Source organism: Anolis sagrei, chromosome 3 (assembly GCF_037176765.1).
Source record: "Anolis sagrei isolate rAnoSag1 chromosome 3, rAnoSag1.mat, whole genome shotgun sequence".
In the NCBI taxonomy this organism is placed as follows: domain Eukaryota; kingdom Metazoa; phylum Chordata; class Lepidosauria; order Squamata; family Dactyloidae; genus Anolis; species Anolis sagrei.
In genome coordinates this window covers 5,023,379-5,049,985 of record NC_090023.1, presented here as the reverse complement: position 1 = coordinate 5,049,985, position 26,607 = coordinate 5,023,379, and the positions used below count along the sequence as shown (strand labels likewise).

Here is a 26,607-nt window from a genome sequence, read left to right as displayed (position 1 = left end):
GTGTGTGTGTCATATCTATCTCATATATATATATATATCATATCTATCCATCTATCTCATATATATATATATATATATATGTATGTATATATCATATCTATCTCATAAATATATATATTTCTGTCATATCTATCTGTCTATCTCATATATATTTCTCTTCTATCTATCTATCTATCTCATATATATATATATATATATATATATCTCATATCTATCCATCTATCTCATATATATATATATATATATGTATGTATATATCATATCTATCTCATAAATATATATATATTTCTGTCATATCTATCTGTCTATCTCATATATATTTCTCTCCTATCTATCTATCTATCTATCTATCTATCTCATATATATATATATATATATCTCATATCTATCTCTCTATCTCATATAGATATATATATTTCTCTCCTATCTATCTATCTCATATATATATATATATATATATGTATATCATATCTATCTATCTCATAAATATATATATATATTTCTGTCATATCTATCTGTCTATCTCATATATATTTTTCTCTCATATCTATCTCCTGTGTGTGTGTGCATCTCATATCTATCTATCTCTATTATTATTATTATTAATGATAATAATAATAATAATAATAATAGGAATAGCTTTATTTATATTCCTCTCCCTCTCCCTGCAGGGACTGGGAAGGGCTCACAACAATATAAAATCACAAAATGCATATCTGTATTTCTATCTGTCTCCAAATGAGCAAGTTGTTCCAGGAATAAAGCAGAGAAGAGTGCAGAATATGAGGAAGTTACTATTCCTGAGGGAATTTATGGGGCTTGAAAAGGTAGGAGTCCTGCTCATTCCCACCCCCCCACCCCCCACCCCCCAAAAAAGTTTCCCAAATAAAGCAGAGAAGAGTGCAGAATATGAGGAAGTTACTCTTCCTGAGGGAATTTATGGGGCTTGAAGAGGTAGGGGTCCTGCTCATTCCCTCCCCAAAAAAAGTTTTCCAAAGTTTTTCCTGCAAAGTAGAGCCCCCGAAAGAAGCTCCTTTGCCAGGGAAAGGAGTTCCTTAAGGGTTGGGGGTGACTCATAGGTACTCTTCCCTTCCCTTCTGGGTCTGGGTCCGGCAGGAAAAAGGCGTGAAAAGAGGGAGGGAAGGAAGGAAGGAAAGAAGGAAGGAGGAAAAGAAGGAGGGAAGGAGGAGAAGGAGGTCCAGAGGCGGGTTGGCTTTGGGCAGGACGCTGCCAGCTGCGAAGGAGAAGCTCCGCCGGGGAAGAGAGAGGTGAGTAAGCAGAGAGGGAGGGAGACTCTGCCCAAGAGGGCCCCCTGACACGCGTCTCAGGACCCGTGTGTGGGCGCACGTGTGAACGCGCTCCTTGGGAAAGCCATCCTTTGCCCGCGCCTCCAAATGCGTCCAAAGTCGGGCACGGGTTGCTGAATCAGCACAACGCCTCTTGTGTTATGGAAACCTACAGGATTCCTTAACAGTTAAAGCGGGATCAAACTGCACCACTTCTATAGTGTAGAGGACACCCAGCAAAGCATATTTGCAATATAGGCTGGTGATTTCATTTCAATGCATTCTGTCTGGGTTTTAGTCCGAATTTTAAAGCTGTTCTTCCAGGTTTCGAAGCTTTGCTCCCTAATAAGACCTTGGAGAGCTCCTTTATGGCAAAAGACACTATTATTGAGCGTCAGAGTCTCCTTTTCTTGAGGTTTCTAAAGCAAAGGCTGGATGGACATCTGTCGGGAGGGATTCGATTGTGTCTTCCTGCCTGGCAGAACTGGGTTGGACTGCATGGCCTCTGGGGGTCCCTTTTAAATCCAAGAACTCTCAAAGATAATTGCCAATGGTTCCGAAATGACTTCCGCTAGTTCCCTCAGTACTCTGGGGTGTAGTTGATCTGGCCCTGAAAGGGGACTTGAACTCATTGAGAGCGGCCAGGTATTCCTGGACGACTTCTTTCCCAATTTGGGGTTGGATGTCCTCCAATCCCTCATCCACTCCATCTTGCTGAGGTTGAAGATGATTTTCTTTTTGTGAGAAGACCGAGGCAAAGAAGGCATTGAGTAGTTCTGCCTTTTCCCTATCCCCTGTCAGCGTTGCCCCATCTTCTCCTCGAAGAGGTCCTATCGGCTCCTTGTTTTTCCTTTTTCTACTGACATACGAAAAGAAGCCCTTTTTATTGTTTTTAATGTCCCTCGCAAGCCTGAGCTCGTTTTGTGCTTTAGCCTTGCGGACCTTTTCCCTACAGGTGTTTTGTTTGAATTCTTCTTTGGTGATTTCTCCCTTTCTCCACTTCTTGTGCATGTCTCTTTTGTGTTTTAGCACAGTTAGAAGTTCTTTGGACATCCATTCTGGCTTCTTTGCACTTGTCCTATTTTTTCTCTTTGTTGGCACAGTTTGCAAATGCACCTTTAGTATTTCACTCTTGAGAAATTCCCATCCATCCGTAGCTCCCTTGTCTTTTAGTATCTGTGCTGCTCAGCGTTTCCTTCATTTTTTGGAAATCAGCTCTCCTAAAGTCCAAAATGCGGGTTTGACTTGTCTTAGTTTCGGCCTTCCTTTGTACCTCAAATTGCAGGAGCACATGGTCACTTGCCCCTAAGGATCCTACCACTTCAACCGCATCGATCAGGTCCTCCGCATTTGTTAGGATGAGATCAAGAGTAGCCAACCCTACTTGCCTAGTTTCCAACAGACTTTACAACCTCTGAAGATGACTGCCATAGATGTGGGTGTAACGTCAGGAGATAATGCTTCTGGAACATGGCCATACAGCCCGGAAAAGTCACAACAACTCTGAAGTGTGAAAATGTCCAGGTTGTAAATCTTTGCACAAGTACCGTGCCACACAACCCTTGTGTCGAGCAGCTTTGTGGCACGAGCGTGAGCCAAGTGTGCAACACAGTTTTCACAAGCAAAGGTGCACACGGATCCACGTGCAAGGGGCCCCATTCATCCACGCAGCACGGCCGTTAACTAACCAACACAAATAAGAGGAAGCGATAAGAATGTGTAAACCCATTAAAAGATTATTTTAAAATATGATAAGTCGCTGCCTTTTAATGGGATTGGTTAGGAGTGTTTGTTTTGGATTTAATTGCGCTCTGGATCTGTGCACGGATTGTTTTCAAACTCTCGGTTTGTTGATTCTAAGTCCTGTGAGTCAAGTCTCAGATGGGCTTTGTGTGTGTCTTTGTTTCTTGTTGTGCTGCGTGTGCATTCATGCAGCTTGTTGTTGTTAGGCAATCCCTCGTTGGCTGAGTAGGATAGTCTTCCAAGATCAGAATTCTTGTGAGTCCGTAGGTGGCTGTGGAGTCCTATTCTTGACCCGCATCTTCTCCCGCAGTGAGGGCATCAGTTTCCAGATGGAAGGTGGTCTCGGTTGGGGTCGACTTGATGTGCCTTCTTCTTGGCACGCTTCTCTAATTCACCCTCCATTCATGCCTCTTCAAATTCTGCAGCACTGCTGGTCACAGCTGACCTCCAACTGGAGTGCTCACAGGTCAGGGCTTCCCAGTTCTCAGTGTCTATGCCAGAGATTTTAAGGTTTGCTCTGAGCCCACCTTTCAATCTCTTTTCCAATCCTCCAACATTCCGTTTTCCGTTCTTGAGTTCGGAGTAGAGCAACTGCTTTGGGAGACGGTGGTCGGGCATCCGGACAACGTGGCTGGTCCAGCGGAGTTGATGGCGGAAGACCATCGCTTCAATGCTGGTGGTCTTTGATTCTTCCAGCACGCTGACGTTTGTCCGCCTGCCTTCCCAAGAGATTTGCAGGATTTTCCAGAGGCAGTGCTGACGGAATCGTTCCAGGAGTTGCATCTGTAGACAGTCCACGTTTCACAGGCATACAGTAGAGTTGGGAGAACAATAGTTTTATATACACCTTGGTTTCCCTACAGATGTCCCGGTCCTCAAACACTCTCTGCTTCATTCAGAAAAATGCTGCGCTTGCAGAGCTCAGGTGGTGTTGTATTTCAGCCTCAGTTTTGATGTCTGTAGACAGTCCACGTTTTGCAGGCATATAGCAGGGTTGGGAGGACAATAGCTTTATAAACCTTGGTATCCCTACAGATGTCCCGGTCCTCAAACACTCTCTGCTTCATTTGGAAAAATGCTTCACTCTCAGAGCTCAGGTGGTGGTGTATTTCAGTTTCAATGTTGACGTCTGTAGACAGTCCACGTTTCACAGGCATAGAGCAGGGTTGGGAGGACAATAGCTTTATAAACAAGCACCTTGGTCTCCCTGCGGATGTCCCAGTCCTCAAACACTCTCTGCTTCATTCGGGAAAATGATGCACTCACAGAGCTCAGGCGGTGTTGTATTTCGGTGTCGATGTTGACATTTGTGGAGAGGTGGCTGCCAAGGTAGCGGAAATGGTCAACATTTTCTAATGTTACACCATTAAGATGTATTTTTGGCATTGGAGAGGGATTGCCTGGTGTCTGCTGGAACAGCACTTTGGTTTTCTCGATGTTCAGTGACAGGCCGAGCTTCTCGTATGCTTCTGCGAAGGTGTTTAGAGTGGCTTGTAGATATTCTTCTGAATGCACACAGACAACATTGTCATCAGCATACTGGAATTCTATAACAGATGTTGTTATAACCTTGGTTTTGGCTTTCAGTCTGCTGAGGTTGAATAGCTTGCCATGATTTTCACTCCAGTGGGAAGCTTCCCGTCAGCAAGGTGAAGTATCATAGCGATGAAGGTGGAGAATAGAGTTGGGGCAAGAACATATCCCTGTTTGACACCCGATTCCACCTTAAATGGGTCACTTTGAGAGCCATTGCTGTCCAAGACTGTTGCCATCATGTCATCATGGAGGATGTTCACAAATTTGCTTGGGCACCCGATTTTTTGGAGGATGGTCCACAGAGCGCTGCGATTCGCTGTGTCGAATGCCTTTGCAAGGCCAATGAATGCCATGGACAGAGGTTGGTTTTGTTCCCTGCATTTGTGGAGCAATGCACACTCAACACAAGCACATGGGCAATGGGTGTGGACCCTCTCCATCAGGCATTCTTTCCCAATTGCTTCTGAAATAATTATTGTTCCTGTTTTGAAAGTGTTATTTCCCGTGTAATTGTGCCGTACTTACTTTGAAAGGAGTTGTTCTCTTTCATGAACTTCGTTGTCAGTGCCGCAAACTATGTTGAATTGGATGAGACTCAATGACAGTGGTTCACAACCTTCCTAATGCCACAACCCTTAATACAGTTCCTTAAGTTGTGGTGACCCCCAACCATCACATTATTTTCATTCCTACTTCATAATTGCAATTTTGCTCCTGTTATGAATCGTCATGTAAATATCTGATATGCAAAATATATTTTCATTCACTGGACCAAATTTGGCACAATACCCAATACGTCCAAATTTGAATACTGGTGGGGTTGGGGGGATTGATTTTGTCATTTGGGAGTTGTAGTTGCTGGGATTGATAGTTCACCTGCAATCAAAGAGCATTCTGACTGTGAGAGCCGTTCAGCAGTGGAACTCTCTGCCCCAGAGTGTGGTGGAGGCTCCTTCTTTGGAAGCTTTTAAACAGAGGCTGGATGGCCATCTGTCAGGGGTGATTTGAATGCAATGTTCCTGCTTCTTGGCAGAATGGGGTTGGACTGGATGGCCCAGGAGGTCTCTTCCAACTCTAGGATTCTATGATTCTGTGAACTTCATCAATAGAACCAAACTTGGCACACAGAACTCCCACAACCAACAGAAAAGGTTTGTTGGGCATTGACCTTGAGTTTGGGAGTTGTAGTTCACCTACATCCAAGAGAGCACTGTGGACCTAGGCAATGATAGATCTGGACCAAAACTTGGCACGAATACTCAATATGCTCAGATGCGACCACTGATGGTGTTTGGGGAAAATAGATATTGACATTTGGGAGTTGTAGTTGCTGGGATTGATAGTTCACCTGCAATCAAAGAGCATTCTGAACTTCATCAATAGAACCAAACTTGGCACACAGAACTCCCACAATCAACAGAAAATACTGGAAGGGTTTGGTGGACATTGACCTTGAGTTTTGGAGTTGTAGTTCACCTACATTCAAGAGAACTCTGTGGACCTAGGCAATGATAGATCTGGACCAAAACCTGGCACGAATACTCAATATGCTCAGATGTGACCACTGATGTTGTTTGGGGAAAATAGATATTGACATTTGGGAGTTGTAGTTGCTGGGATTGATAGTTCACCTGCAATCAAAGAGCATTCTGAACTTCATCAATAGAACCAAACTTGGCACACAGAACTCCCATGACCAACAGAAAATACTGGAGAGGTTTGGTGGGTATTGACCTTGAGTTTGGGAGTTGTAGTTCACCTATATATCTGTGGAATGACCAGGGTGGGACAAAGGGTTTCTATATGGCACTGTCAAGCCATTATATGCTAATCAACTAGAAGCCTAACTTGGCCACGGTAGTCCATGCTCTAGTCACATCCCGTTTAGACTACTGCAACGCTCTCTACGTGGGGTTGCCTTTGAAGACTGCTCGGAAGCTTCAAATGGTCCAATGATCGGCAGCTAGGATGCTAACAGGAGCGGCACTCAGGGAACACATCACTCCACTGCTGCGCCAGCTACACTGGCTGCCAATTTGCTACCGGGCACAATTCAAAGTGCTGGCTTTAGCCTTTAAAGCCCTAAACGGTTCTGGCCCAAGTTACCTGTCTGAACGCGTCTCCTCCTATGAACCTGTTAGGACGTTAAGATCGTCTGGGGAGGCCCTGCTCTCGATCCCGCCGGCTGCACAAGCAGTGTGATTGATTGACTGACTATCGGAACACGGAATATCGGATAACGAGTTTGGATTCTGACTTCATTGACGAGATCTGATGGATTTGTTATACTGATGTAGTGATGTATTGATATTGATGTTTAATGATTTGTGATGCTATTGCTTTTAAATGCTTAACGGTTTTATATTGCGTATACCTAAATTGTTGCAAACCGCTCTGAGTCGCCTAAGGGCTGAGAAGAGCGGTATACAAATAAAGTAAATACATAATAAATAATAAACAAATAAATAAATAAGGTGGTCAGTTGAAACATTCACACCTAGCTCCAGCAGACAAGAGTCCTTTGTCCCACCCTGGTCCTTCCACAGATATATAAACCCTTTTTCCTAGTTCCAACAAACCTCGCTACCTCTGAGGATGCTTGCCATAGATGCAGGCGAAACGTCAGGAGAGAATGCCTCTAGACCATGGTCACATAGCCTGAAAAAATCTACAACAACCCAGTTTAATAAACTTTTCCCATATTTTTATGATAGAACCAATTAGGAAATGATATTTATAACCCAGGAACAAAAGTCATGTTAGTTACATAGCGTAGTAGGAGGCTTGGGGATTCGAATCATAGAATCCTAGAATCCAAGAGTTGGAAGAGACCTCCTGGGCCATCCAGTCCAACCCCATTCTGCCAAGAAGCAGGAATATTGCATTCAAATCACCCCTGACAGATGGCCATCCAGCCTCTGTTTCAAAGCTTCCAAAGAAGGAGCCTCCACCACACTCCGGGGCAGATTGTGGGAGTTATAGCCCTAAAGGGAAATTACGATTCTGGCATTGTTTTGGAAGACGGAGCCTTAAAAAGTCCATTTTTCAAAAGCTCTGCCCAAGAGGTTGACATGTTTTTGGCATTTCCAGCAAACCCACCCACCTGTTTCGATCTCCTGCCTTTGCCAGCTTTGCAGTTTGCCACCTTTTGTGTTCAGTGAATGCCTCTATTGTTCGGTTCCAAAGAAACAGGAGAAAGGAACCCTGATAATAATTAAAAAATGAACTCTGGCCAATAATTCCTGGCACTCCGACATGTTTCCGGGGCCAAAACTGGCATTTCCTTCTTCCTGCAGAATTTGGAGGAAACTCAATGAAATGCCACTTATGGAATCCTAGAATGAAAGAGTTGGAAGAGACCTCCTGGGCCATCCAGTCCAACCCCATTCTGCCAAGAAGCAGGAATATTGCATTCAAAGCACCCCTGACAGATGGCCATCCAGCCTCTGTTTCAAAGCTTCCAAAGAAGGAGTCTCCACCACTCTCCGGAGCAGAGAGTTCCACTGCTGAACAGCGACCTGGTGGGCCATCCAGTCCAACCCCATTCTGCCAAGAAGCAGGAATATTGCATTCAAAGCACCCCTGACAGATGGCCATCCAGCCTATGTTTAAAAGCTTCCAAAGAAGGAGTCTCCACCACTCTCCGGAGCAGAGAGTTCCACTGCTGAACAGCGACCTGGTGGGCCATCCAGTCCAACCCCATTCTGCCAAGAAGCAGGAATATTGCATCCAGATCACCCCTGACAGATGGCCATCCAGCCTCTGTTTAAAAGCCTCCAAAGAAGGAGCCTCCACCACACTCCGGGGCAGAGAGTTCCACTGCTGAACGGCTCTCACAGTCAAGAAGTTCTTCCTCATGTTCAGATGGAATCTCCTCTCTTGTAGTTTGAAGCCATTGTTCCATTGCATCCTAGTCTCCAGGGAAGCAGAAAGGAAGCTTGCTCCCTCCTCCTCCCTGTGGCTTCCTCTCACATATTTATACATGGCTATCATGTCTCCTCTCAGCCTTCTCTTCTTCAGGCTAAACATGCCCAGCTCCTTAAGCCGTTCATGGAATCATAGAATCCTAGAATCAAAGAGTTGGAAGAGACCTCCTGGGCCATCCAGTCCAACCCCATTCTGCCAAGAAGCAGGAATATTGCATTCAAATCACCCCTGACAGATGGCCACCCAGCCCGTTTAAAAGCTTCCAAAGAAGGAGCCTCCACCACACTCCAGGGCAGAGAGTTCCACTGCTGAACGGCTCTCACAGTCAGGAAGTTCTTCCTCATGTTCAGATGGAATCTCCTCTCTTGTTGTTTGTGCAAGGGAGAAAGAGGTTCCCCTGACCACCGCTGAAACCTGGGGTTCCAGGCTCAGCGATGAGTCCAGGATCATTTCCAGGCTGCGAACCTGCGTCTTCAGGGGGAGTGCAACCCCGTCAAGCACAGGCTGTAACCCTATGCCCTGTTCGGCCTTTCGACTGACCAGGAATACCTCTGTCTTGTCTAGATTAAGTTTCAATCTGTTGTCCCTCATCCAGTCCGTTACAGCGGCCAAACACCGGTTCCAGCATTGGAATCTGCTGCTCCTGAGAGTCCAGTGGCGTCTCCATCCGTGGAGTTTTCCAAGCAGAGGCTGTATGGCCATCTGTTGAGAGGGCTTGCATTGTGCATTGCTACATAGGAGAATGGGGTTGGACTGGATGGCCCTTGGGGTTCTCCACCTACCATCCCTTCCAAGAGCCATTCCCACGTTTGGAACCTGAGACCGGCGGCCTGTTTCCTCCTGCAGAGCCCTTATCTCGCTTATTGACTCAAGGGAATTAACGGCATATTTCAAGGCTCGCCAGGCCTGAGTGTACTTTCCCCGATTTGCGCAAACAAAGGTCTCTGGTTTCACGAGGGCACCTGCCAGGAGAGCCAGAGGAGGAGGAGGAGGAGAGGAAGGAGCAGGGCAAACCCTCTTCATTCCGACACACAATACATCCGGATACACTTGCAGGCCTGGGCAAACTGTTTTGGACTGCAACTCCCACCATTCCTAACAACAGCACTGTCCAGCCCATCTTTTAACACAGTGGTTATGTACGTGTGAAAAAGATCTTGGAGTCCTCGTGGACAACAACTTAAACATGAGCCAGGAATGTGATGTGGCGGCAAAAGAAGCCAATGGGATTTTGGCCTGCATCAAGAGGAGCCTAGTGTCTAGATCTAGGGAAGTCATGCTCCCCATGCTCTATTCCGCTTTGGTTAGACCACACCTGGAATATTGTGTCCAATTCTGGGCACCACAATTCAAGAGAGATATTAACAAGCTGGAATGTGTCCAGAGGAGGGCGACTAAATGATCAAGGGTCTGGAGAACAAGCCCTATGAGGAGCGGCTTAAGGAGCTGGGCATGTTTAGTCTGACGAAGAGAAGGCTGAGAGGAGATATGATGAGAACCATGTATAAATATGTGAGAGTAAGCCACAGGGAGGAGGGAGGAAGCCTGTTTTCTGCTTCCCTGGAGACTAGGACGCAATGGAACAATGGCTTCCAACTACAAGAGAGGAGATTCCATCTGAACATGAGGAAGAACTTCCTGACTGTGAGAGCCGTTCAGCAGTGGAACTCTCTGCCCCAGAGGAAGTGTGTTGGAGGCTCCTTCTTTGGAAGCTTTTAAACAGAGGCTGGATGGCCATCTGTCAGGGGTGATTTGAATGCAATATTCCTGCTTCTTGGCAGGGGGTTGGACTGGATGGCCCATGAGGTCTCTTCCAACTCTTTGATTCTATGATTCTATGATTCTATAATCATCCCCTGCCACCTGTTGCTGTGGCCCACTCTGGTGGTAATGGGGGTTGTTGCTGGGATTTATAGTTCACCTATAATCAAAGAACATTCTGAACCCCACCAACGATAGAATTGGGTCAAACTTCCCACACAGAACCCTCACGACCAACAGAGAATACTGGAGGGGTTTGGGAGGAATTGATAGTGATTTAGGGGAGATGTAGTTCACCTACCTCTGGGGAGCACTGTGTTCCTAAGATCATCAGAAATGTTTTCTGATGGTCTTTGGCGACCCCTCGCAATTTCCCCAGGGGATCTGACCCCCAGATCGGGAAATACTGTTTTGACAACACTAATAACACTATATAACATGATTTTTGTCCCTGGGTTACCAATGTCATTTCCTAATTGGTTCTATCATAACAACATGGGAAAACCCATTTTTCCTACTTCCAACAGACCTCACTACCTCTGAGGATGCTTGCCATAGATGCAGGCGAAACGTCAGGAGAAAAATTGCCTCCAGAACATGGCCATATAGCCCGGAAAAACCTACAACAACCCAGTGATTCCGGCCGTGAAAGCCTTCGACAAAACATGGGAAAAGTTTATTGAAGTGCAAAAACATCCCGCAGCAGCACATTTTGCTATGGTTTTTCCATTAATATCTTGTAGTTTAATGGTTTTAGAGTTCTATGTTGTCGTTTTAGATATTATGCTTTGGATTGAATGTATGTTGGCATTGAATTTCGACATTACTTGTTGTACACTGCTTTGAGTTCCCGCAGGGGTGAGAAAAGCAGTATTTATTTATTTATTTGTCGTGTCATAGAATCATAGAATCAAAGAAGTGGAAGAGACCTCCTGGGCTATCATCCAGTCCAACCCCATTCTGCCAAGAAGCAGGAATATTGCATTCAAAGCACCCGACAGATGGCCATCCAGCCTCTGTTTCAAAGCTTCCAAAGAAGGAGCCTCCACCACACTCTGGGGCAGACAGTTCCACTGCTGAACGGCTCTCAGAGTCAGGAAGTTCTTCCTCGTGTTCAGATGGAATCTCCTCTCTTGTAGTTTGAAGCCATTGTAGTTTGAAATCTCAGGCATGTTTTCTCTGCTTTGGCATTGGATCCGAGGCAATGTTGCTTGTCTCTGTGTTCCCAAGAGAGAGCAATGCAGCTTTTTTTTCAACCATGTTTGCAAAGCCCTTGAAAACCTTTGTGCAAACAGGGCGGTGGAGCCGTGATGAATGGGTTCTGATGTACAGCATCCATCCTGGGTCTTAAAATGCGATTATGGCACACTAAAACATGACTCACCGGGATTTGTTAATGTTGTTCTTTTTGCCTTGACGCTAACTCTGATTTACGGCAAACCTCTCGTATTAGGCATGTCTTGGCAATACTCCCATGCTGAGATTTGGCACCATCGCCTTCTGATGTGAGATAGTGTGACTTGCTCAAGGTCACCGAATGCATTGCAATGGCTGAGCGAGGAATCCAGTCCTTTTCTCCAGAGTCATAGGTTGCGTCTACATGCAGCTTGACACCGCTTCAATGTGTGTTGTGGCTCAGCTGGAGCCTCAGGAAAATGATGATGGGATTCAGATTCATGAAGATGTTCCTGTTGTTTTTGAGGAAGAATCTGAGGAGGTTCAGTTTCCCAGGGCAAGGAATGTTTCAGGAGATGTTTCTGATGTTAGTGAAACTAGCCAAGTGCAGATGGAGGAGGATGCCTCCCAGCCTGACGATTCTCAGGCGCCTAACGAGCTATCCGACCTTGAGAGCTATGGAGATCTAGATAGGGAGGATCGCTTACAATTCAAAGTTCGCCGCAGTGCAAGGTTTGCTAACAAGAGGGAGGTTAGGGGTCAACAGAATGCATTCATGCTGGGAAAGTATAGTTAACGGGGTGTTTGAAGGCCAATCTTTGTCAGTGCAACTTCTGCGAACAACCTGGTAATTTCTTTGGATTGCCTTGGCTTTTGGGCAGTGTTTGTTGGGGTTCAGCCTGAGTTTGAACCTGATTTTCTGTTTGTACCTCCTGATGCTAATGAAAATATATTTACTGATGCTAATGAAAATGTACTTCCTGATGTCAATGCTCCTGAAATTAGTGAGGAAGAAACTTCTGTAGATTTGGAAAATGAAAGTACCAGTGTTCATGAGAATGTTTCAGAGGGAAGCCATGACCTTTCACTCCCTTCTGCACCTGGGAAACTTAATGAGAACAGAAGGGGCCAGATCTGGCAAGACAGAAGTAAATCACTCAGCTTGCGAAGGTCTTCCAGATTAAAAGAAATACAAACAACGGCTTCAAAGCAGGGAGGCGTTTCACGAAACCAATTCCTCGGCTTTAAGTGCCTTCTGCCGGGCTGACTTTCTCAGTTCAGGCATCGTTTTAGATTGATGAAGACCTTGGCAGTTCTCCCGGTTTCCCTGGCCATCGTCTTGAAAGATTTCTAGGACACCAAGTACGGTTAGTGGATTGCTAACAGGTTTCAGTATTTTACAGTGTGGCTTTGGGTTTTGATCTTGTTCATGGAAATTCATGTTTGCTGATTTTGCTGTGGTTTTTGACTTTGCATTTTTCCTTTATTTTGTAACCTTTTTTCTTCAATAAAAAAGGATTGTTTTTTCACAGTCAAGTGTGGTGGATAGTTATCTTAGGGCCTCGTTTCCTGCTCTGGGTTGCAACAGTGTTCTTGGCTTCCTGGGACTCTGTCTTGCTGTCATGGAATCTTGTTTGATCGATATTCTTTGGCTTATGCTTCATGCTGTGTGCTATTGAGCGTTTGGAACTTACTTTTGCATTTAAGACTTTTCCTTTCTTCAATAAACTACAAAACCTTCAGCCTTTGTGTAGTTTGGTGTTTGGAGCAAAATGACTCTAATCTGAGCTGCGACAGTGTGAAGGAACCATGGATGGTTGCTGTGAGTTTTCCAGGCTGCATGGCCATGTTCCAAAAGCATACTCTCCTGACATTTCACCTATATCTATGAGGTCACAACCTCTGAGGACAACACTTGGTGGACCATTATACACATGTGGACCATAATGACGGATCTTTCTTGCAGCCACACCAGAAGCACTCCAAGTGGCCAGCTACTGGTCAAAGGACATTTAATCAACTACCAAACTCACAAATTTTGTATTTTGTATTTTGTCTGTTTGTTTCCTTTGTTCTGTTAGAAATGTAATATAATTGACTGGTCGCCCTGACACGACAAATAAATAACCTCTGAGGATATCTGCCACAGATGTGGGTGAAACGTCAGGAAATAATGCTTCTAGAACATGGCCATACAGCTCGGAAAACACACAACAACCCAATGATTCCGGCCATAAGCCTTCAGCAACAAAAGTGTGCCCTTTCAAGATGTGTATAAAATGACATATTTTTCCATGGAGTTATGTTTATTTAGTTTGAATGGTAATGTGGTGCTTGCATCCCTTTTGGCCAAACTGTAATAAACCTCTGTAGCTTGCCTTCAACACGACACGCTTTGCTCTCTGTCCTGGCTGATCTGGTTTAGCAGAAGCTCACCGGGCATGGACCTTCTTATCCGTGGTCCTAGTGGCATCAATGGTAGGCAACCTCAGAGGTTGTGAGGTCTGTTGGAAACTAGGAAAGTGGGGTTTATATATCTGTGGAATAATGTCCAGGGTGGGAGAAAGAAGTCTTATGTTTGAAGCAGGTGTGAATATTGCAATTGGTCACCTTGATTAGCATTGAATGGCCTAGCAGTTTTCAAAGTCTAGCTTCTTACTGCCTGGGGGAATCCTTTGTTGAGAGGCGATTAGCTGTCCCTGATTGTTATTTGTCTGGCTGGACATGCCTTCCTCTTGACACATTTCTCCCTTTTGCCCTCCATTCGTGCCTCTTCGAATTCTGCAGCACTGCTGGTCACAGCTGAACTCCAGTTAGAACACTTAAGGTTGACTTTATGTCTATCTTTACATCTCTTTTCCTGTCCACAAACATTACAATTCCCGTTCTTGAGTTGGGAGTAGAGTAACCGCTTTGGGAGACGGTGATCTTTGGGCATTCGGACAACATGGCCGATCCAGCGGGGTTGATGGCGGAGGACCATTGCTTCAGTGCTGGTGGTCTTTGCTTCTTTCAGCATGCTGACATTACAATTCCTGTTCTTGAGTTGGGAGTAGAGTAACTGCTTTGGGAGACGGTGATCTTTGGGCATTCAGACAACATGGCTGATCCAGTGGGGTTGATGGCAGAGGACCATCGCTTCAGTGCTGGTGGTCTTTGCTTCTTCCAGCACGCTGACATTTGTCTGCTTGTCTTCCCAAGAGATTTGCAGGATTTTTCGGAGGCAGCGCTGATGGAATCGTTCCAGGAGTTGCATTTGATGTGTGTAGACAGTTCACGTTTCACAGGTGTATAGCAGGATTGGGAGGGGAATAGCTTTATAGACAAGCACCTTGGTCTCCCTACGGATGTCCTGGTCCTCAAACACTCTCTGCTTCATTTGGAAAAAAGCTGCACTTGCAGAGCTCAGGTAGTGTTGCATTTCAGTGTCAATGTTGACTTTTGTGGAGAGGTGGCTGCCAAGGGAGCGGAAAGGGTCAACATTTTCTAATTTTACACAATTAAGCTGTATTTCTGGCATTGCATAGGGGGTTATTGTTGTTGTTGTTGTTGTTTATACCCAGCTTTTTCTCTCCACAAGGGTTTTCCTTGAACTGGACACAATATTTCTACAGACACAGGATATAATTGCATGGGCTTTTAAAGCTGCATTACCTTCTACTGCATCCATCACACTGGTTCTGATATAGAAGGGATGGACAATGGTTGAGATCAGGAAAAAAAAACAACATATTTTATCCCCAAGGTTTGCTAATGTGTGTGGGGAGCAATCCCACTCCATTTTTGACCTCTCCTTGGGTGCATCCTTACTGAAGAACCCATGCAATTTGACCTCACTGTTTTTATTTATCATGTCAGGAGCGAACCAAAGCAGTTGTATTGCATTAAAAAACAGACAAACAAACAAACAAACAAACAAAACACAAAATTTGCAGACTTGGTATTCCATTAAATGTCCTTTGACCAGTATCTGGCCCCTTGGAGTGCCTCTGGTGTTGCCGCAAGAAGGTCCTCCATTGTGCATGTGGCAGGGCTCAGGTTGCATTGTAATAGGGGATCTGTAGTTTGTTCTCCTCCACACTCACATATCGAGGATTCCACTTTGTGGCCCCATTTCTTGAGGTTGGCTCTGCATCTCGTGGTGCCAGAGCGCAGCCTGTTCAGCGCCTTCCAAGTCGCCCAGTCTCTCATTTGGTATCAGCCATTGATTGAGGTTCTGGGTTTGAGCCTGCCACTTTTGGACTCTCGCTTGCTGAGGTGTTCCAGTGAGTGTCTCTGTAGATCTCAGAAAACTATTTCTTGATTTAAGTTGTTGACGTGCTGGCTGATGCCCAAACAGGGGGTGGGCCGGAGATGTCTCTGCCTTGGTCCTTTCATTATCGGCTGCTACTTCCCGGCGGATGTCAGGTGGTGCAATACCGGCTAAGCAGTGTAATTTCTCCAGTGGTGTAGGGCGCAGACACCCTATGATAATGCGGAATGTCTCATTCAGAGCCACATCCACTGTTTAGTGTGGTGAGATGTGTTCTACACTGGGCATGCGTACTCAGCAGCAGAGTAGCACAGTGCAAGGGCAGATGTCTTCACTGTATCTGGTTGTGATCCCCAGGTTGTGCCAGTCAGCTTTCGTATGATATTGTTTCTAGCGCCCACTTTTTGCTTGATGTTCAGGCAGTGCTTCTTGTAGGTCAGAGCATGGTCCAGAGTGACTCCCAGGTATTTGGGTGTGCTGCAATGCTCCAGTGGGATTCCTTCCCAGGTAATAATCCTCAGAGCTCGGGATGCTTGTCTGTTCTTAAGGTGAAAAGCATATGTCTGTTTTTTAGATGGATTAGGGATCAGCTGGTTTTCCCTGTAAGAGGCAGTAAGAGCACCTAGAGCTTCGGAGATCTTCTGTTCTACCGTCTCAAAGCTCCCTGCTTGAGCGGTGATGGCACGATCATCAGCATAGATGAAACTCTCTGTCCCTTCTGGCCGTGGCTGGTCATTTGTGTAGATGTTAAACATGGATGGAGCAAGCACACTCCCCTGAGGCAGGCCGTTCTTCTGTTTCCGCCATCTGCTTCTCTGTCCCTGGAACTCAACAAAAAAGCTCCTGTTTTGTAGCAGGTTTCCTATGAGGCAGGTGAGGTGGTCGTCCTTTGTGATACTATACATTTTTCTCAGGAGGAGGCGGTGGTTCACAGTGTCATAGGCTGCTGACAAGTCTATGAAGACAGCTCCTGGGATCCCAGCTATGGGATCCTGGGATTAGTAGTATGACTTTCCCCAAACCACAACGGAGTATCGCAGCCATTTTGCACAAGCTACACCTTTTCTCTTGGGTTTCTGTGCCTGGTTTTGCACGATTTGGTGGCATCGCATTCTTCGTTTCATCAGGTCATATTAAGATTTCTCTCTCTTTGGGAGTTTCCCGTCTTCTCATGGGTGAATCCAAAAAACAAAAGAGAACCGGGGCGAGTTTTCTCTCTCTTTCTTAGTTGCAAAACCAGCTGGAAGGAAGCCACGAAGAATTGCAAATAAATGTGGTTTTTTTTCTGTGTTGGCAGAGAGAAGAAATGGCTCTGTAGTATTTACAAGTTGGTTACAGATGCAGGTCACTGAGAGTGCATCTACATGGCAGAATTAATGCAGTTTCGCACCACTTTAACTGCAAGGCTCAATGAGATCATGGGAATCGTAGTTTGGTAAGGCACCAGCCCTTTTCAGCAGACTTGTGAAGCTACGACTCCCAGGATTCCATGGCAGTGAAAGTGGTTCCAAACTGTGCTAATTCTACAGTGTAGATGCACCTATGTATTTAAGGGTGTGCATTCCTATGTATATATTTGTGTATGTGTGCGATTGTGTTACAGTTTTTCCTCTAAAAGCTTTACAAACAGGGTGTGTTAGTAAACAGATCCGCTGCTTTTCAAGCCCAAGCAAACGTCAAGCCAACGTTCTCACTCGAGATACACTTCTGCCAAACGCAGAAAATATCGCAATTCAAATACATTAGTAAGTGGATCAGCCAGTGTGCTAAGAAAGAAAAACCAATACATTAGACTCTCCTGTACAGTTCCATTTTGACAGGAGGGCTTGGATTGTACGAGGGTTGAATGAAAAGTAATGCCTCCACCTTCGTAACATGTTCCATGAGAGTTGGAAGGAAACCTGAAAGGACATCCAGTCTGACCCACTTCTTCCAGGGTATCTTTTGGACTCTCCATCTTTGGAGGTTTTTAAGCAGAGGGTGGATGGCCATCCGTCGGGAGGGCTGGGATTGTACGAGGGTTGAATGAAAAGTAATGCCTCCACCTTCGTAACATGTTCCATGAGAGTTGGAAGGAAACCTGAAAGGACATCCAGTCTCACCCACTTCTTCCAGGGTATCTTTTGGACTCTCCATCTTTGGAGGTTTTTAAGCAGAGGGTGGATGGCCATCCGTCGGGAGGGCTGGGATTGTACGAGGGTTGAATGAAAAGTAATGCCTCCACCTTCGTAACATGTTCCATGAGAGTTGGAAGGAAACCTGAAAGGACATCCAGTCTCACCCACTTCTTCCAGGGTATCTTTTGGACTCTCCATCTTTGGAGGTTTTTAAGCAGAGGGTGGATGGCCATCCGTCGGGAGGGCTGGGATTGTACGAGGGTTGAATGAAAAGTAATGCCTCCACCTTCGTAACATGTTCCATGAGAGTTGGAAGGAAACCTGAAAGGACATCCAGTCTCACCCACTTCTTCCAGGGTATCTTTTGGACTCTCCATCTTTGGAGGTTTTTAAGCAGAGGGTGGATGGCCATCCGTCGGTAGGGCTGGGATTGTACGAGGGTTGAATGAAAAGTAATGCCTCCACCTTCGTAACTCCTCAACAGATGGCAGTACTGGTATGCGGAAGGTACTGGCTTGTTCAGTAGACTCTCATCTACAGTTCCATTTTGGTGGGAAGCCTTAGCATTGAACGGTTGTGTTGTTAGCATGTGAAGTATGGAACCCTGCACAGACTGTCAGTCAATGTGACTTAGGCAGTCATTGAATTCTTGACAACAGAAGGTGTCACCCAAAGGAAATTCCTCAGAGAATGCAAGTGTTTATGGTGATTGTGTTGATGTGAGTATTGTGCGTCATGTCAGAATATTGACATTTGCCAACGGAAGGATTGCTAGATCAGCAGACACTGTTTTCAGGAATCAGGACTCTGCAAGCTTTTAGTTACAACAGAAAACTAAGTTTACTAAGTACATCTATATACGTCAATTCACAGCAAGCATCAGACAGGAACTACAAAGCACAACACAACACTTTCTGAACATCTGCTTATCTGACTTCTGGCTGAGACCGGATCCTCCCTCTTTTTCCCAGCCAGGGAACACGTTATCTCATTTCTGTCAAGGTTACATTTTCTCTGCCGCAGCACTATGTTTTCTTAATACACAAAAGAGCAGAATAGAATCCATCTTGAAATACATCTTAATCCATCTTGAATTACATGGAAACACATTGAAAAACACACATGCATAACTTAATAATCCTGACACGTCACTGGGCGAGTAAGTTTAAAGATGTTGCTTAAGTCGCATTGACCAACAGTTGGTGCAGGGTTCCATACTTCACAATTTAACAACACAACCGTTCAATGCTAAGCCTTCCTGCCAAAATGGAACTGTAGAGGAGAGTCTACTGAACAAGCCAGTACCTGTCGTATACCAGTACTTGCCGCATACCAGTACTGCCATCTGTTGAGGAGTTTCAAAGGTGGAGGCATTACTTTTCATTCAACCCTCATATCTTCCTGCCTTGCAGAAGGGGGTTGGACTGGATGGCCTTTGGGGGTCTCTTGCTTGTGTGATATGACATCCTCTCCATTTTTTGACCTTCCCAGGAGCAACGTTTCCCCCCTTGATACCCAAGGGAGGGAGAAAAGCAGGCCAGGATGATGGGCAATGTGTCCGAGAGTTGGCTCCACAAACTCAATGCGATGCTGAGAGTCTTAAACCAGACGCTGCACCATCAGGAGGCGTGTGCCCAAGGCATGAATCACGTGGAGGAAGAAACAGCAGAGGAGAAGGAGACCTACGCGTACATGTACATCCTCTTTGTCATGGTCCTCTTTGCGGTGACTGTGGGGAGCTTGATCCTGGGATACACGCAGTCCGGGAAGGAGGTGGACAAGCAGAACGACCCCTACCATGTTTACATCAAGAACCGAGTCTCCATGATATGATCATGGGAACATTAGATGCGCTGCTGAGGATGTTGCCTTTGTAGCATCCTTCCACAATGACTCTTTAGGAACCAAAGAAGCATTTGCACCTTGCACCTCCGATGGGTGCAAGAAGACTTCTTTTCAAAGCCAAATGCAAAGTGTGCGAAAGGTTACACTATGTAACATGACTGGGTCATAAGTGTCATTTCCTAATTGGGTTGCTGTGAGTTTTTTGGGCTGTATGGCCATGTTCTAGAAGCATTGTCTCCTGGCGTTTTGCCCACATCTATGGCAGGCATCCTCTGAGATTGAGAAGTGTGTTAGAAGAGAACATCAGGAGAAAATGCTACTGGAATATGGCCATACTGCCCAGAAAACTCACAGCAACCCAGTGATTCCAGCCATGAAAGCCTTCATCAACACATTTCCTAATTGGTTCTGAAATGGCAGGGAGGAGGTTTCAGGAAAAGAGACAAAGAGAGGTCCGGAGGTCTCAAAAGCACGGATTTTATTTCCAGCTGGGACTCTGGTGAGGAGTTCTGTCCAAAAGCACCAGAGCAACGATATAGGCATTGACTGTGGCTTTTATAGTCTCCAAATGCAAGCAAACAAAGAACATGCATCTACATACATTGACATCATCCACTGTGTCATCTTAGCATCATACAAATATCAAGTTCTACCTTCCAACATGCAAAAGGCATGTCTCTATGTATTTCTTTCTAGCAGCAGCTTACATCCATCAATCAAGGGGCCTAACTTTGACCTGTCAGGAGGGAGAGGGGGGCTCCTTTTAGAGCCTAGTTGTACCAGCCTGTTGCTCCTAGGACGGGCTTATCTCTCTCCTGGAATGTATAGATAACATGCCCCCCTCTTCAGCCCCCCTCTTGCTGTGCCTGGACAGCAGCTTGCTTGTCCGTTAGCATTCTTTCTATACAGAGAGAACTTGATTTTTCTATACATCACAGTGCTTGTAAAGTACATACAATTTATACATAAATCAATATCTATTTTTCCAATATCTCCTCATCAGTTCTATCATAAAAACATGGGAAAAGTTTATTAAACTGCCCAAACTTTGCTTTTGCAGGACTGACATAATCCTGCTATAGTAGTTTCTCAATATCTCACAGAGTCTTAACCAATTCAACCTAATTTGTGGCACAAAAATGAAGTTTCTGGAGTAGGAGTAGTACCTTTAAAGTAAGTACCACACAGTTGAACAGCAAATACTTTCAAGGCAGGAACAGATTTATTTTTGTCATGTCAGGAGCCCCTTGAGAAACTGCAAGTCGCTGTTGTGACCCAGATCAGGAAACGAGACCATAAGATAACAATCCACCACACTTGGCTGTGGGAAAAAACAATCCCTTTTTATTGATGATGATGGTTACAAAATAGAGGAACATGCAAAGTCAAAAAGCCACAGTAAAATTCAGCAATCAGGAATATCTATGAACTAGATCAAAATTCCAAAAGCAACACTGTAAAAACCTGGAACCTGTTAGCATTTCACTAACCGTACTTGGAGCACTAGAAACCTCTTGGGATGCAGGCCACGGGAAATGGGAAATCTGCCAAGGTAATGCCTCAGTCTAAATGATGCCTGATCTAACGAGACAGCCTGGGAAGAGGCACTTAAAACTGAAGAAACTGTTTCTTGACACGCCTCCAGGCTTTGAAGCCTGTGCCTCCTTTTCCCTTAATCTGCTTGACCTTCGCAGACTCTGCGATCCACTCCTGTTTTTCCAAATTTGTCCTTTTCTATCCTCATTAAAGAAGGCAGGTGTTGGCTCCTCTGGAGAGCTATCACCGCTTGGTTCTGAAACATTCTCATCAGGATGTGTAGTTTCACTTTCCAAGCTACTGACTTCAGAATCAACATTTTCAATACCATCAGGGAAAACTACATGTTCAGTAGCCTGTTCAGTAGCATCAGGAAATACAATCAGAGAATCAGGTTCAGGTTCACACGGAGGCTGAACCCCAACAGTCGCTTCTGGTGTGAGAGAATTGGCCATCTGAAAGGATGTTGCCCAGGGAACACCTGAGTGTGTTGCCATCATGTAGGAGGCTTCTCTTATGTTCCCACATAAGAATCTGGAGCTGACAGATCGGAGCTCACCCCAGTTCCCAAAATTAGCACCACTGACCTTTTGGCCAGCAGTCCTGCCGGCACAAGGGTTTTTAACCCATTGCACCACTGGAGGCTCCTATTTTGTGACATAGTGTTATGGATCAGTAGATATGTCGATATTTGAGACACAGAAGTGCAAAACAGATTGTTAAAAAGATGGGATAAACACTGTATCCAATCATTTCATTCCTTAGAAATGAACTGGAACTCAAGCAACTGGACAAAAATTCAAAAAAAATAATACTTTAAAATAAAAATTAAAATAAAACAACAATGCTGTTTTTGTACCAAAACTGTGTTATGTTAAGTTTGTCTTTATTGGTCTGAACTTGCTTTTAAATATGAATATCAAGTCCGTGCAGAGTTTGTGGTGTGATACAGTATGGGGGATAGTACTAGTTAGGCCCATTTTAATAGGGAATCTCAAGTAACTAGAAGCTACGTTTATTTGGCTAATCCTCATGGGGACTAGTTAACTGGCCCTATCTACACTGAGCTGCAAAAACAAAAACAGCAACAACAACAACAGCAACAATAATAACAGTTTTTAAATATTCTGCTCTATTTCCCCGAGGGTGATGTCAAACACAAATTTGGGAGAACCTGCTTAAGCAGAGACCACTCAGATCTAAAAGGAGGTTCCGGAACACGTGGCGAGACAGCAAGCACCAAGAAAGATTTTCCCCTAATTTCCCAAAATAAAGTCTCGCCCAGCAGTGGAACTCTCTGCCCCGGAGTGTGGTGGAGGCTCCTTCTTTGGAAGCTTTTAAACAGAGGCAGGATGGCCATCTGTCAGGGGTACTTTGAATGCAATATTCCTGTATTTTGGCAGAATGGGGTTGGACTGGATGGCCCAAGAGGTCTCTTACAACTCTATGATTCTTGTTGTTGTTGTTCATTCGTTCAGTCGTCTCCGACTCTTCGTGACCTCACAGACCAGCCCACGCCAGAGCTCCCTGTCGGCCGTCACCACCCCCAGCTCCTTCAAGGTCGGTCCAGTCACTTCAAGGATGCCATCCATCCATCTTGCCTTTGGTCGGCCCCTCTTCCTTTTGCCTTCCACTTTCCCCAGCATCATTCTCTTCTCCAGACTTTTCTGTCTCCTCATGATGTGGCCAAAGGACTTCCACTTTGTCTCTAGTCTCCTTCCCTCCAGTCAGCAGCCGGGCTTTCTTTCCTGGAGGATGGACTGGTTGGATCTTCTCGCAGTCCAAGGCACTCTCAGCACTTTCCTCCAACACCACAGCTCAAAAGCATCTCTCTTCCTTCGCTCAGCCTTCCCTAAGGTCCAGCTCTCACATCCGTAGGTGACTACAGGGAAGACCATGGCTTGGACTAGGCAATGGATCTTTGTTGCCAGTCTGATGTCTCTACTCTTTACTCTTTGATCGAGACTGGACATTGCTCTCCTCCCAAGAAGGAAGCGTCTCCTGATTTCCTGGCCACAATCTGCATCTGCACTCATCTTTGCGCCTAGAAATACAAAGTCTGTCACGGCCTCCACGGTTTCTCCCTCTATTTTCCAGTTGTCAATCATTCTTGTTGCCATAATCTTGGTTTTTTTGACGTTCAGCTGCAACCCGGCTTTTGCGCTTTCTTCTTTCACCTTGATGAGAAGGCTCCTCAGCTCCTCCTCGCTTTCAGCCATCAGAGTGGTGTCATCTGCATATCTGAGGTTGTTGATGTTTCTTCCAGCCATTTTCACCCCAGCTTTGCATTCGTCAAGCCCTGCACATCCTCGCATGATGTGTTCTGCATACACGTTAAAAAGGTTGGGTGAGAGGATGCAGCCTTGCCGGACGCCTTTCCCAATCTTGAACCAGTCTGTTGTTCCGTGGTCAGTTCTGACTGTTGCTCCTTGGTCCTTGTACAGATTCCTCAGGAGAGAGGGAAGGGGGCTTGGGATGCCCATCCCACCAAGGACTCTATGATTCTATTATCTACATTTGTGTACATCCACTTGACATCTGGAAACACCTTTCATGAGGATATGGGACTTAGATGGTATTCCAAGGAGCTAAATCCATAGTATGTGTTGCCTACCACTCATTTCTAAAAAGAGTCTGATGATATTGTTATTGTCATTATTATTATCTTATATTATTATTGTTCGGTTTTGGCTTTTCTGAATCCAGCTATTTTGCTATCTGCTGGAGGTGGCATGCAATGCTGTCCTAGGGTGCATCTACACTGTGGAATTAATCCAGTTTGATTCCACTTTAACTGCCATAATTTAATGCAATGAAATCCTGGATTTTTTTTTCTTTTATTGATAAATCAAACTATGCAATTCACCATTCTGAACACAAGGTGGCAGGAAAGACACAACAAATGTATATACAATGACTCCACTAAGTCTGAAAAAGCCACCAATTTGAAGACCACTGTGAAGTTATTGCATGAATTACAATAGAGTATTTACTGGGACAGACAGTTAAAGCTATTTTTGATTCTTTCTTTTAAAAAATCCTGGAATTTTGAAGTTCTACAAGGTATTTAGACTTTCCAGTCTATGAATTCTGGTCTCACACTAAATCAGTGTTTCTCAACCTGGGGAAGTTTGGCCCAATTCTATCATTGGTGGAGTTCAGAATACTCTTTGATGATAGCTGAACTATAAATCCCAGCAATTACAGCTCCCAAATGTCAAGGTCTATCTTCCCCAAACCCCACCAGTGCCCACATTTGGGCATATTGAGTATTTGTGCCAAGTTTGGCCCAGATGCATCAGTGCTCTCTGGATGTAGGTGAACTACAACTCCCAAACTCAAGGTCAATGCCCACCAAACCCTTCCAGTATTTTCTGTTGGTCACGGGAGCCCTGTGTGCCAAGTTTGGTTCAATTCCATCTTTGGTGGAGTTCAGAATGCTCTTTGATATTGTAGGTGAACTATAAATCCCAGCAACTACAACTCCCAAATGTCAACATCTATTTTCCCCAAACACCACCAGTGGTCACATCTGAGCATATTGAGTATCCGTGCCAAGTTTGGCCCAGATCTATCATTATTTGATTCCACAGTGCTCTCTGGATGGAGGTGAACTACAACTCCAAAACTCAAGGTCAGTGCCCAGCCCACCAAACCCTTCCAGTATTTTCTCTTGGTCATGGGAGTCTTGTGTGCCAAGTTTGGTTCAATTCCATCTTTGGTGGAGTTCAGATTGCTCTTTGATTGTAGGTGAACTATAAATCTCAGCAACTACAACTCCCAAATGTCAAGATCTATTTTCCCCAAACACCACCAGTGGTCACATCTGAGCATATTGAGTATCCGTGCCAAGTTTGGTCCAGATCTATCATTGTTTGATTCCACAGTGTTCTCTGGATGGAGGTGAACTACAACTCCAAAACTCAAGGTCAATGCCCACCAAACCTTTCCAGTATTTTCTGTTGGTCATGGGAGTTCTGTGTGCCAAGTTTGGTTCAATTCCATCATTGGTGGAGTTCAGATTGCTCTTTGATTGTAGGTGAACTATAAATCTCAGCAACTACAACTCCCAAATGTCAAGATCTATTTTCCCCAAACACCACCAGTGGTCACATCTGAGCATATTGAGTATTCGTGCCAAGTTTGGTCCAGATCTATCATTATTTGATTCCACAGTGTTGTCAAACTGCATTAATTCCACAGTGTAGACGTGCCCCTAATGTTTTCGACTCAAGAAATGTTAACTCAGGGCCCTTCTACATTGCCATGTAATCCAGATTATCAAATCAGATGATTCACATTATCTGCTCTGAACTGGATTATATGAGTCTACACTGCCATATAATTCAGTTCAAAACAGATAATTTGGATGTTATATGGCAGTGTAGATGGTGCCATAGAATTCTAGAGTTGGAAGGGTCTCCCAAAGGCCATCCAGTCCAATTCCCTTCTACCGGGCAGGAGGACACCATCCAAGCCCTCCCAACAGATGGCCATCGGGCCTCCTCTTAAAAACTTACAGAGAAGACTCCAACAGACTCCCAGGCAGTCAATATTGCAGTAGAGTTCAAAGGGAACCTCAAAGGCCATATAGTCCCACCTACTACACAGAAATACTCAATGCAAGCTCTCCTGACAGCCTCTGTTTAAAACCTTCCAGAGAAGGAGGCCCCTTCTATACTGTCATATAAAATCCAGATTATCTGCTTTGAACTGGATTATATGGTGTAGACTCAGGGGAGTCCTGTGTGCCAAGTTTGGTTCAATTCCATCGTTGGTGGAGTTCAGAATGGTCTTTGATTGTAGGTGAAGTATAAATCCCAGCAACTACAACTCCCAATTGACAAAATCATAATTTTTGAGTGATGGTCACTCCTTGTGTAGTGAGATGTTTTGTTGCCAAATTTGGTGTGATTTCGTTCATTGGTTCTGTTGTTTTTAAGGTACTCATTATGCACAGAGCATTTATATAGATATAGATATAGATATACACATGAATACGTTGCTCTGTTTCAGCACATTATTATATCCTAATGTAGGAAGGTGCCTTTTGCAAGCACTTTTTGCCACCTTTACTTAAAAAGGATTCTCGTAATCGGGTGCCCTGACAAATTTGTGAAGGTGGCTCCTTCATGATGACATGATGGCAACAGTCTTGGACAGCAATGGCTCCCAAAGTGACCCATTTAAGGTGGAATCAGGTGTCAAACAGGGATGATGTGTTATTGACCCAACTCTATTCTCCATCTTCATCGCTATGATACTTCACCTTGTTGATGTGAAGATTCCCACCGGAGTGGAAATCATCTATCGGACAGATGGCAAGCTATTCAACCTCAGCAGACTGAAAGCCAAAACCAAGGTTAACACAACATCTGTTATAGAACTCCAGTATGCTGATGACAACGTTGGTTGTGTGCATTCAGAA

At 44.9% G+C, this 26,607-nt stretch overlaps 1 protein-coding gene across 1 annotated transcript; it reads left to right on the top strand.

The window, feature by feature from the left end:
- Window positions 1-1,203: 1,203 nt before the first annotated feature.
- KCNE3 (potassium voltage-gated channel subfamily E regulatory subunit 3) lies at window positions 1,204-20,987 on the top strand. Its single transcript, XM_060766986.2, has 2 exons — window positions 1,204-1,268; window positions 19,290-20,987. The coding sequence occupies exon 2, from the start codon at window positions 19,341-19,343 to the stop codon at window positions 19,629-19,631; it is 291 nt and encodes a 96-aa protein (XP_060622969.2). The 5' UTR covers window positions 1,204-1,268; window positions 19,290-19,340; the 3' UTR covers window positions 19,632-20,987.
- Window positions 20,988-26,607: the final 5,620 nt, after the last annotated feature.

Excerpts from the sequence above, each read along its gene's own strand:
- KCNE3 (XM_060766986.2), top strand. The coding sequence starts at position 19,341 with ATGATGGGCAATGTGTCCGAGAGTTGGCTCCACAAACTCAATGCGATG.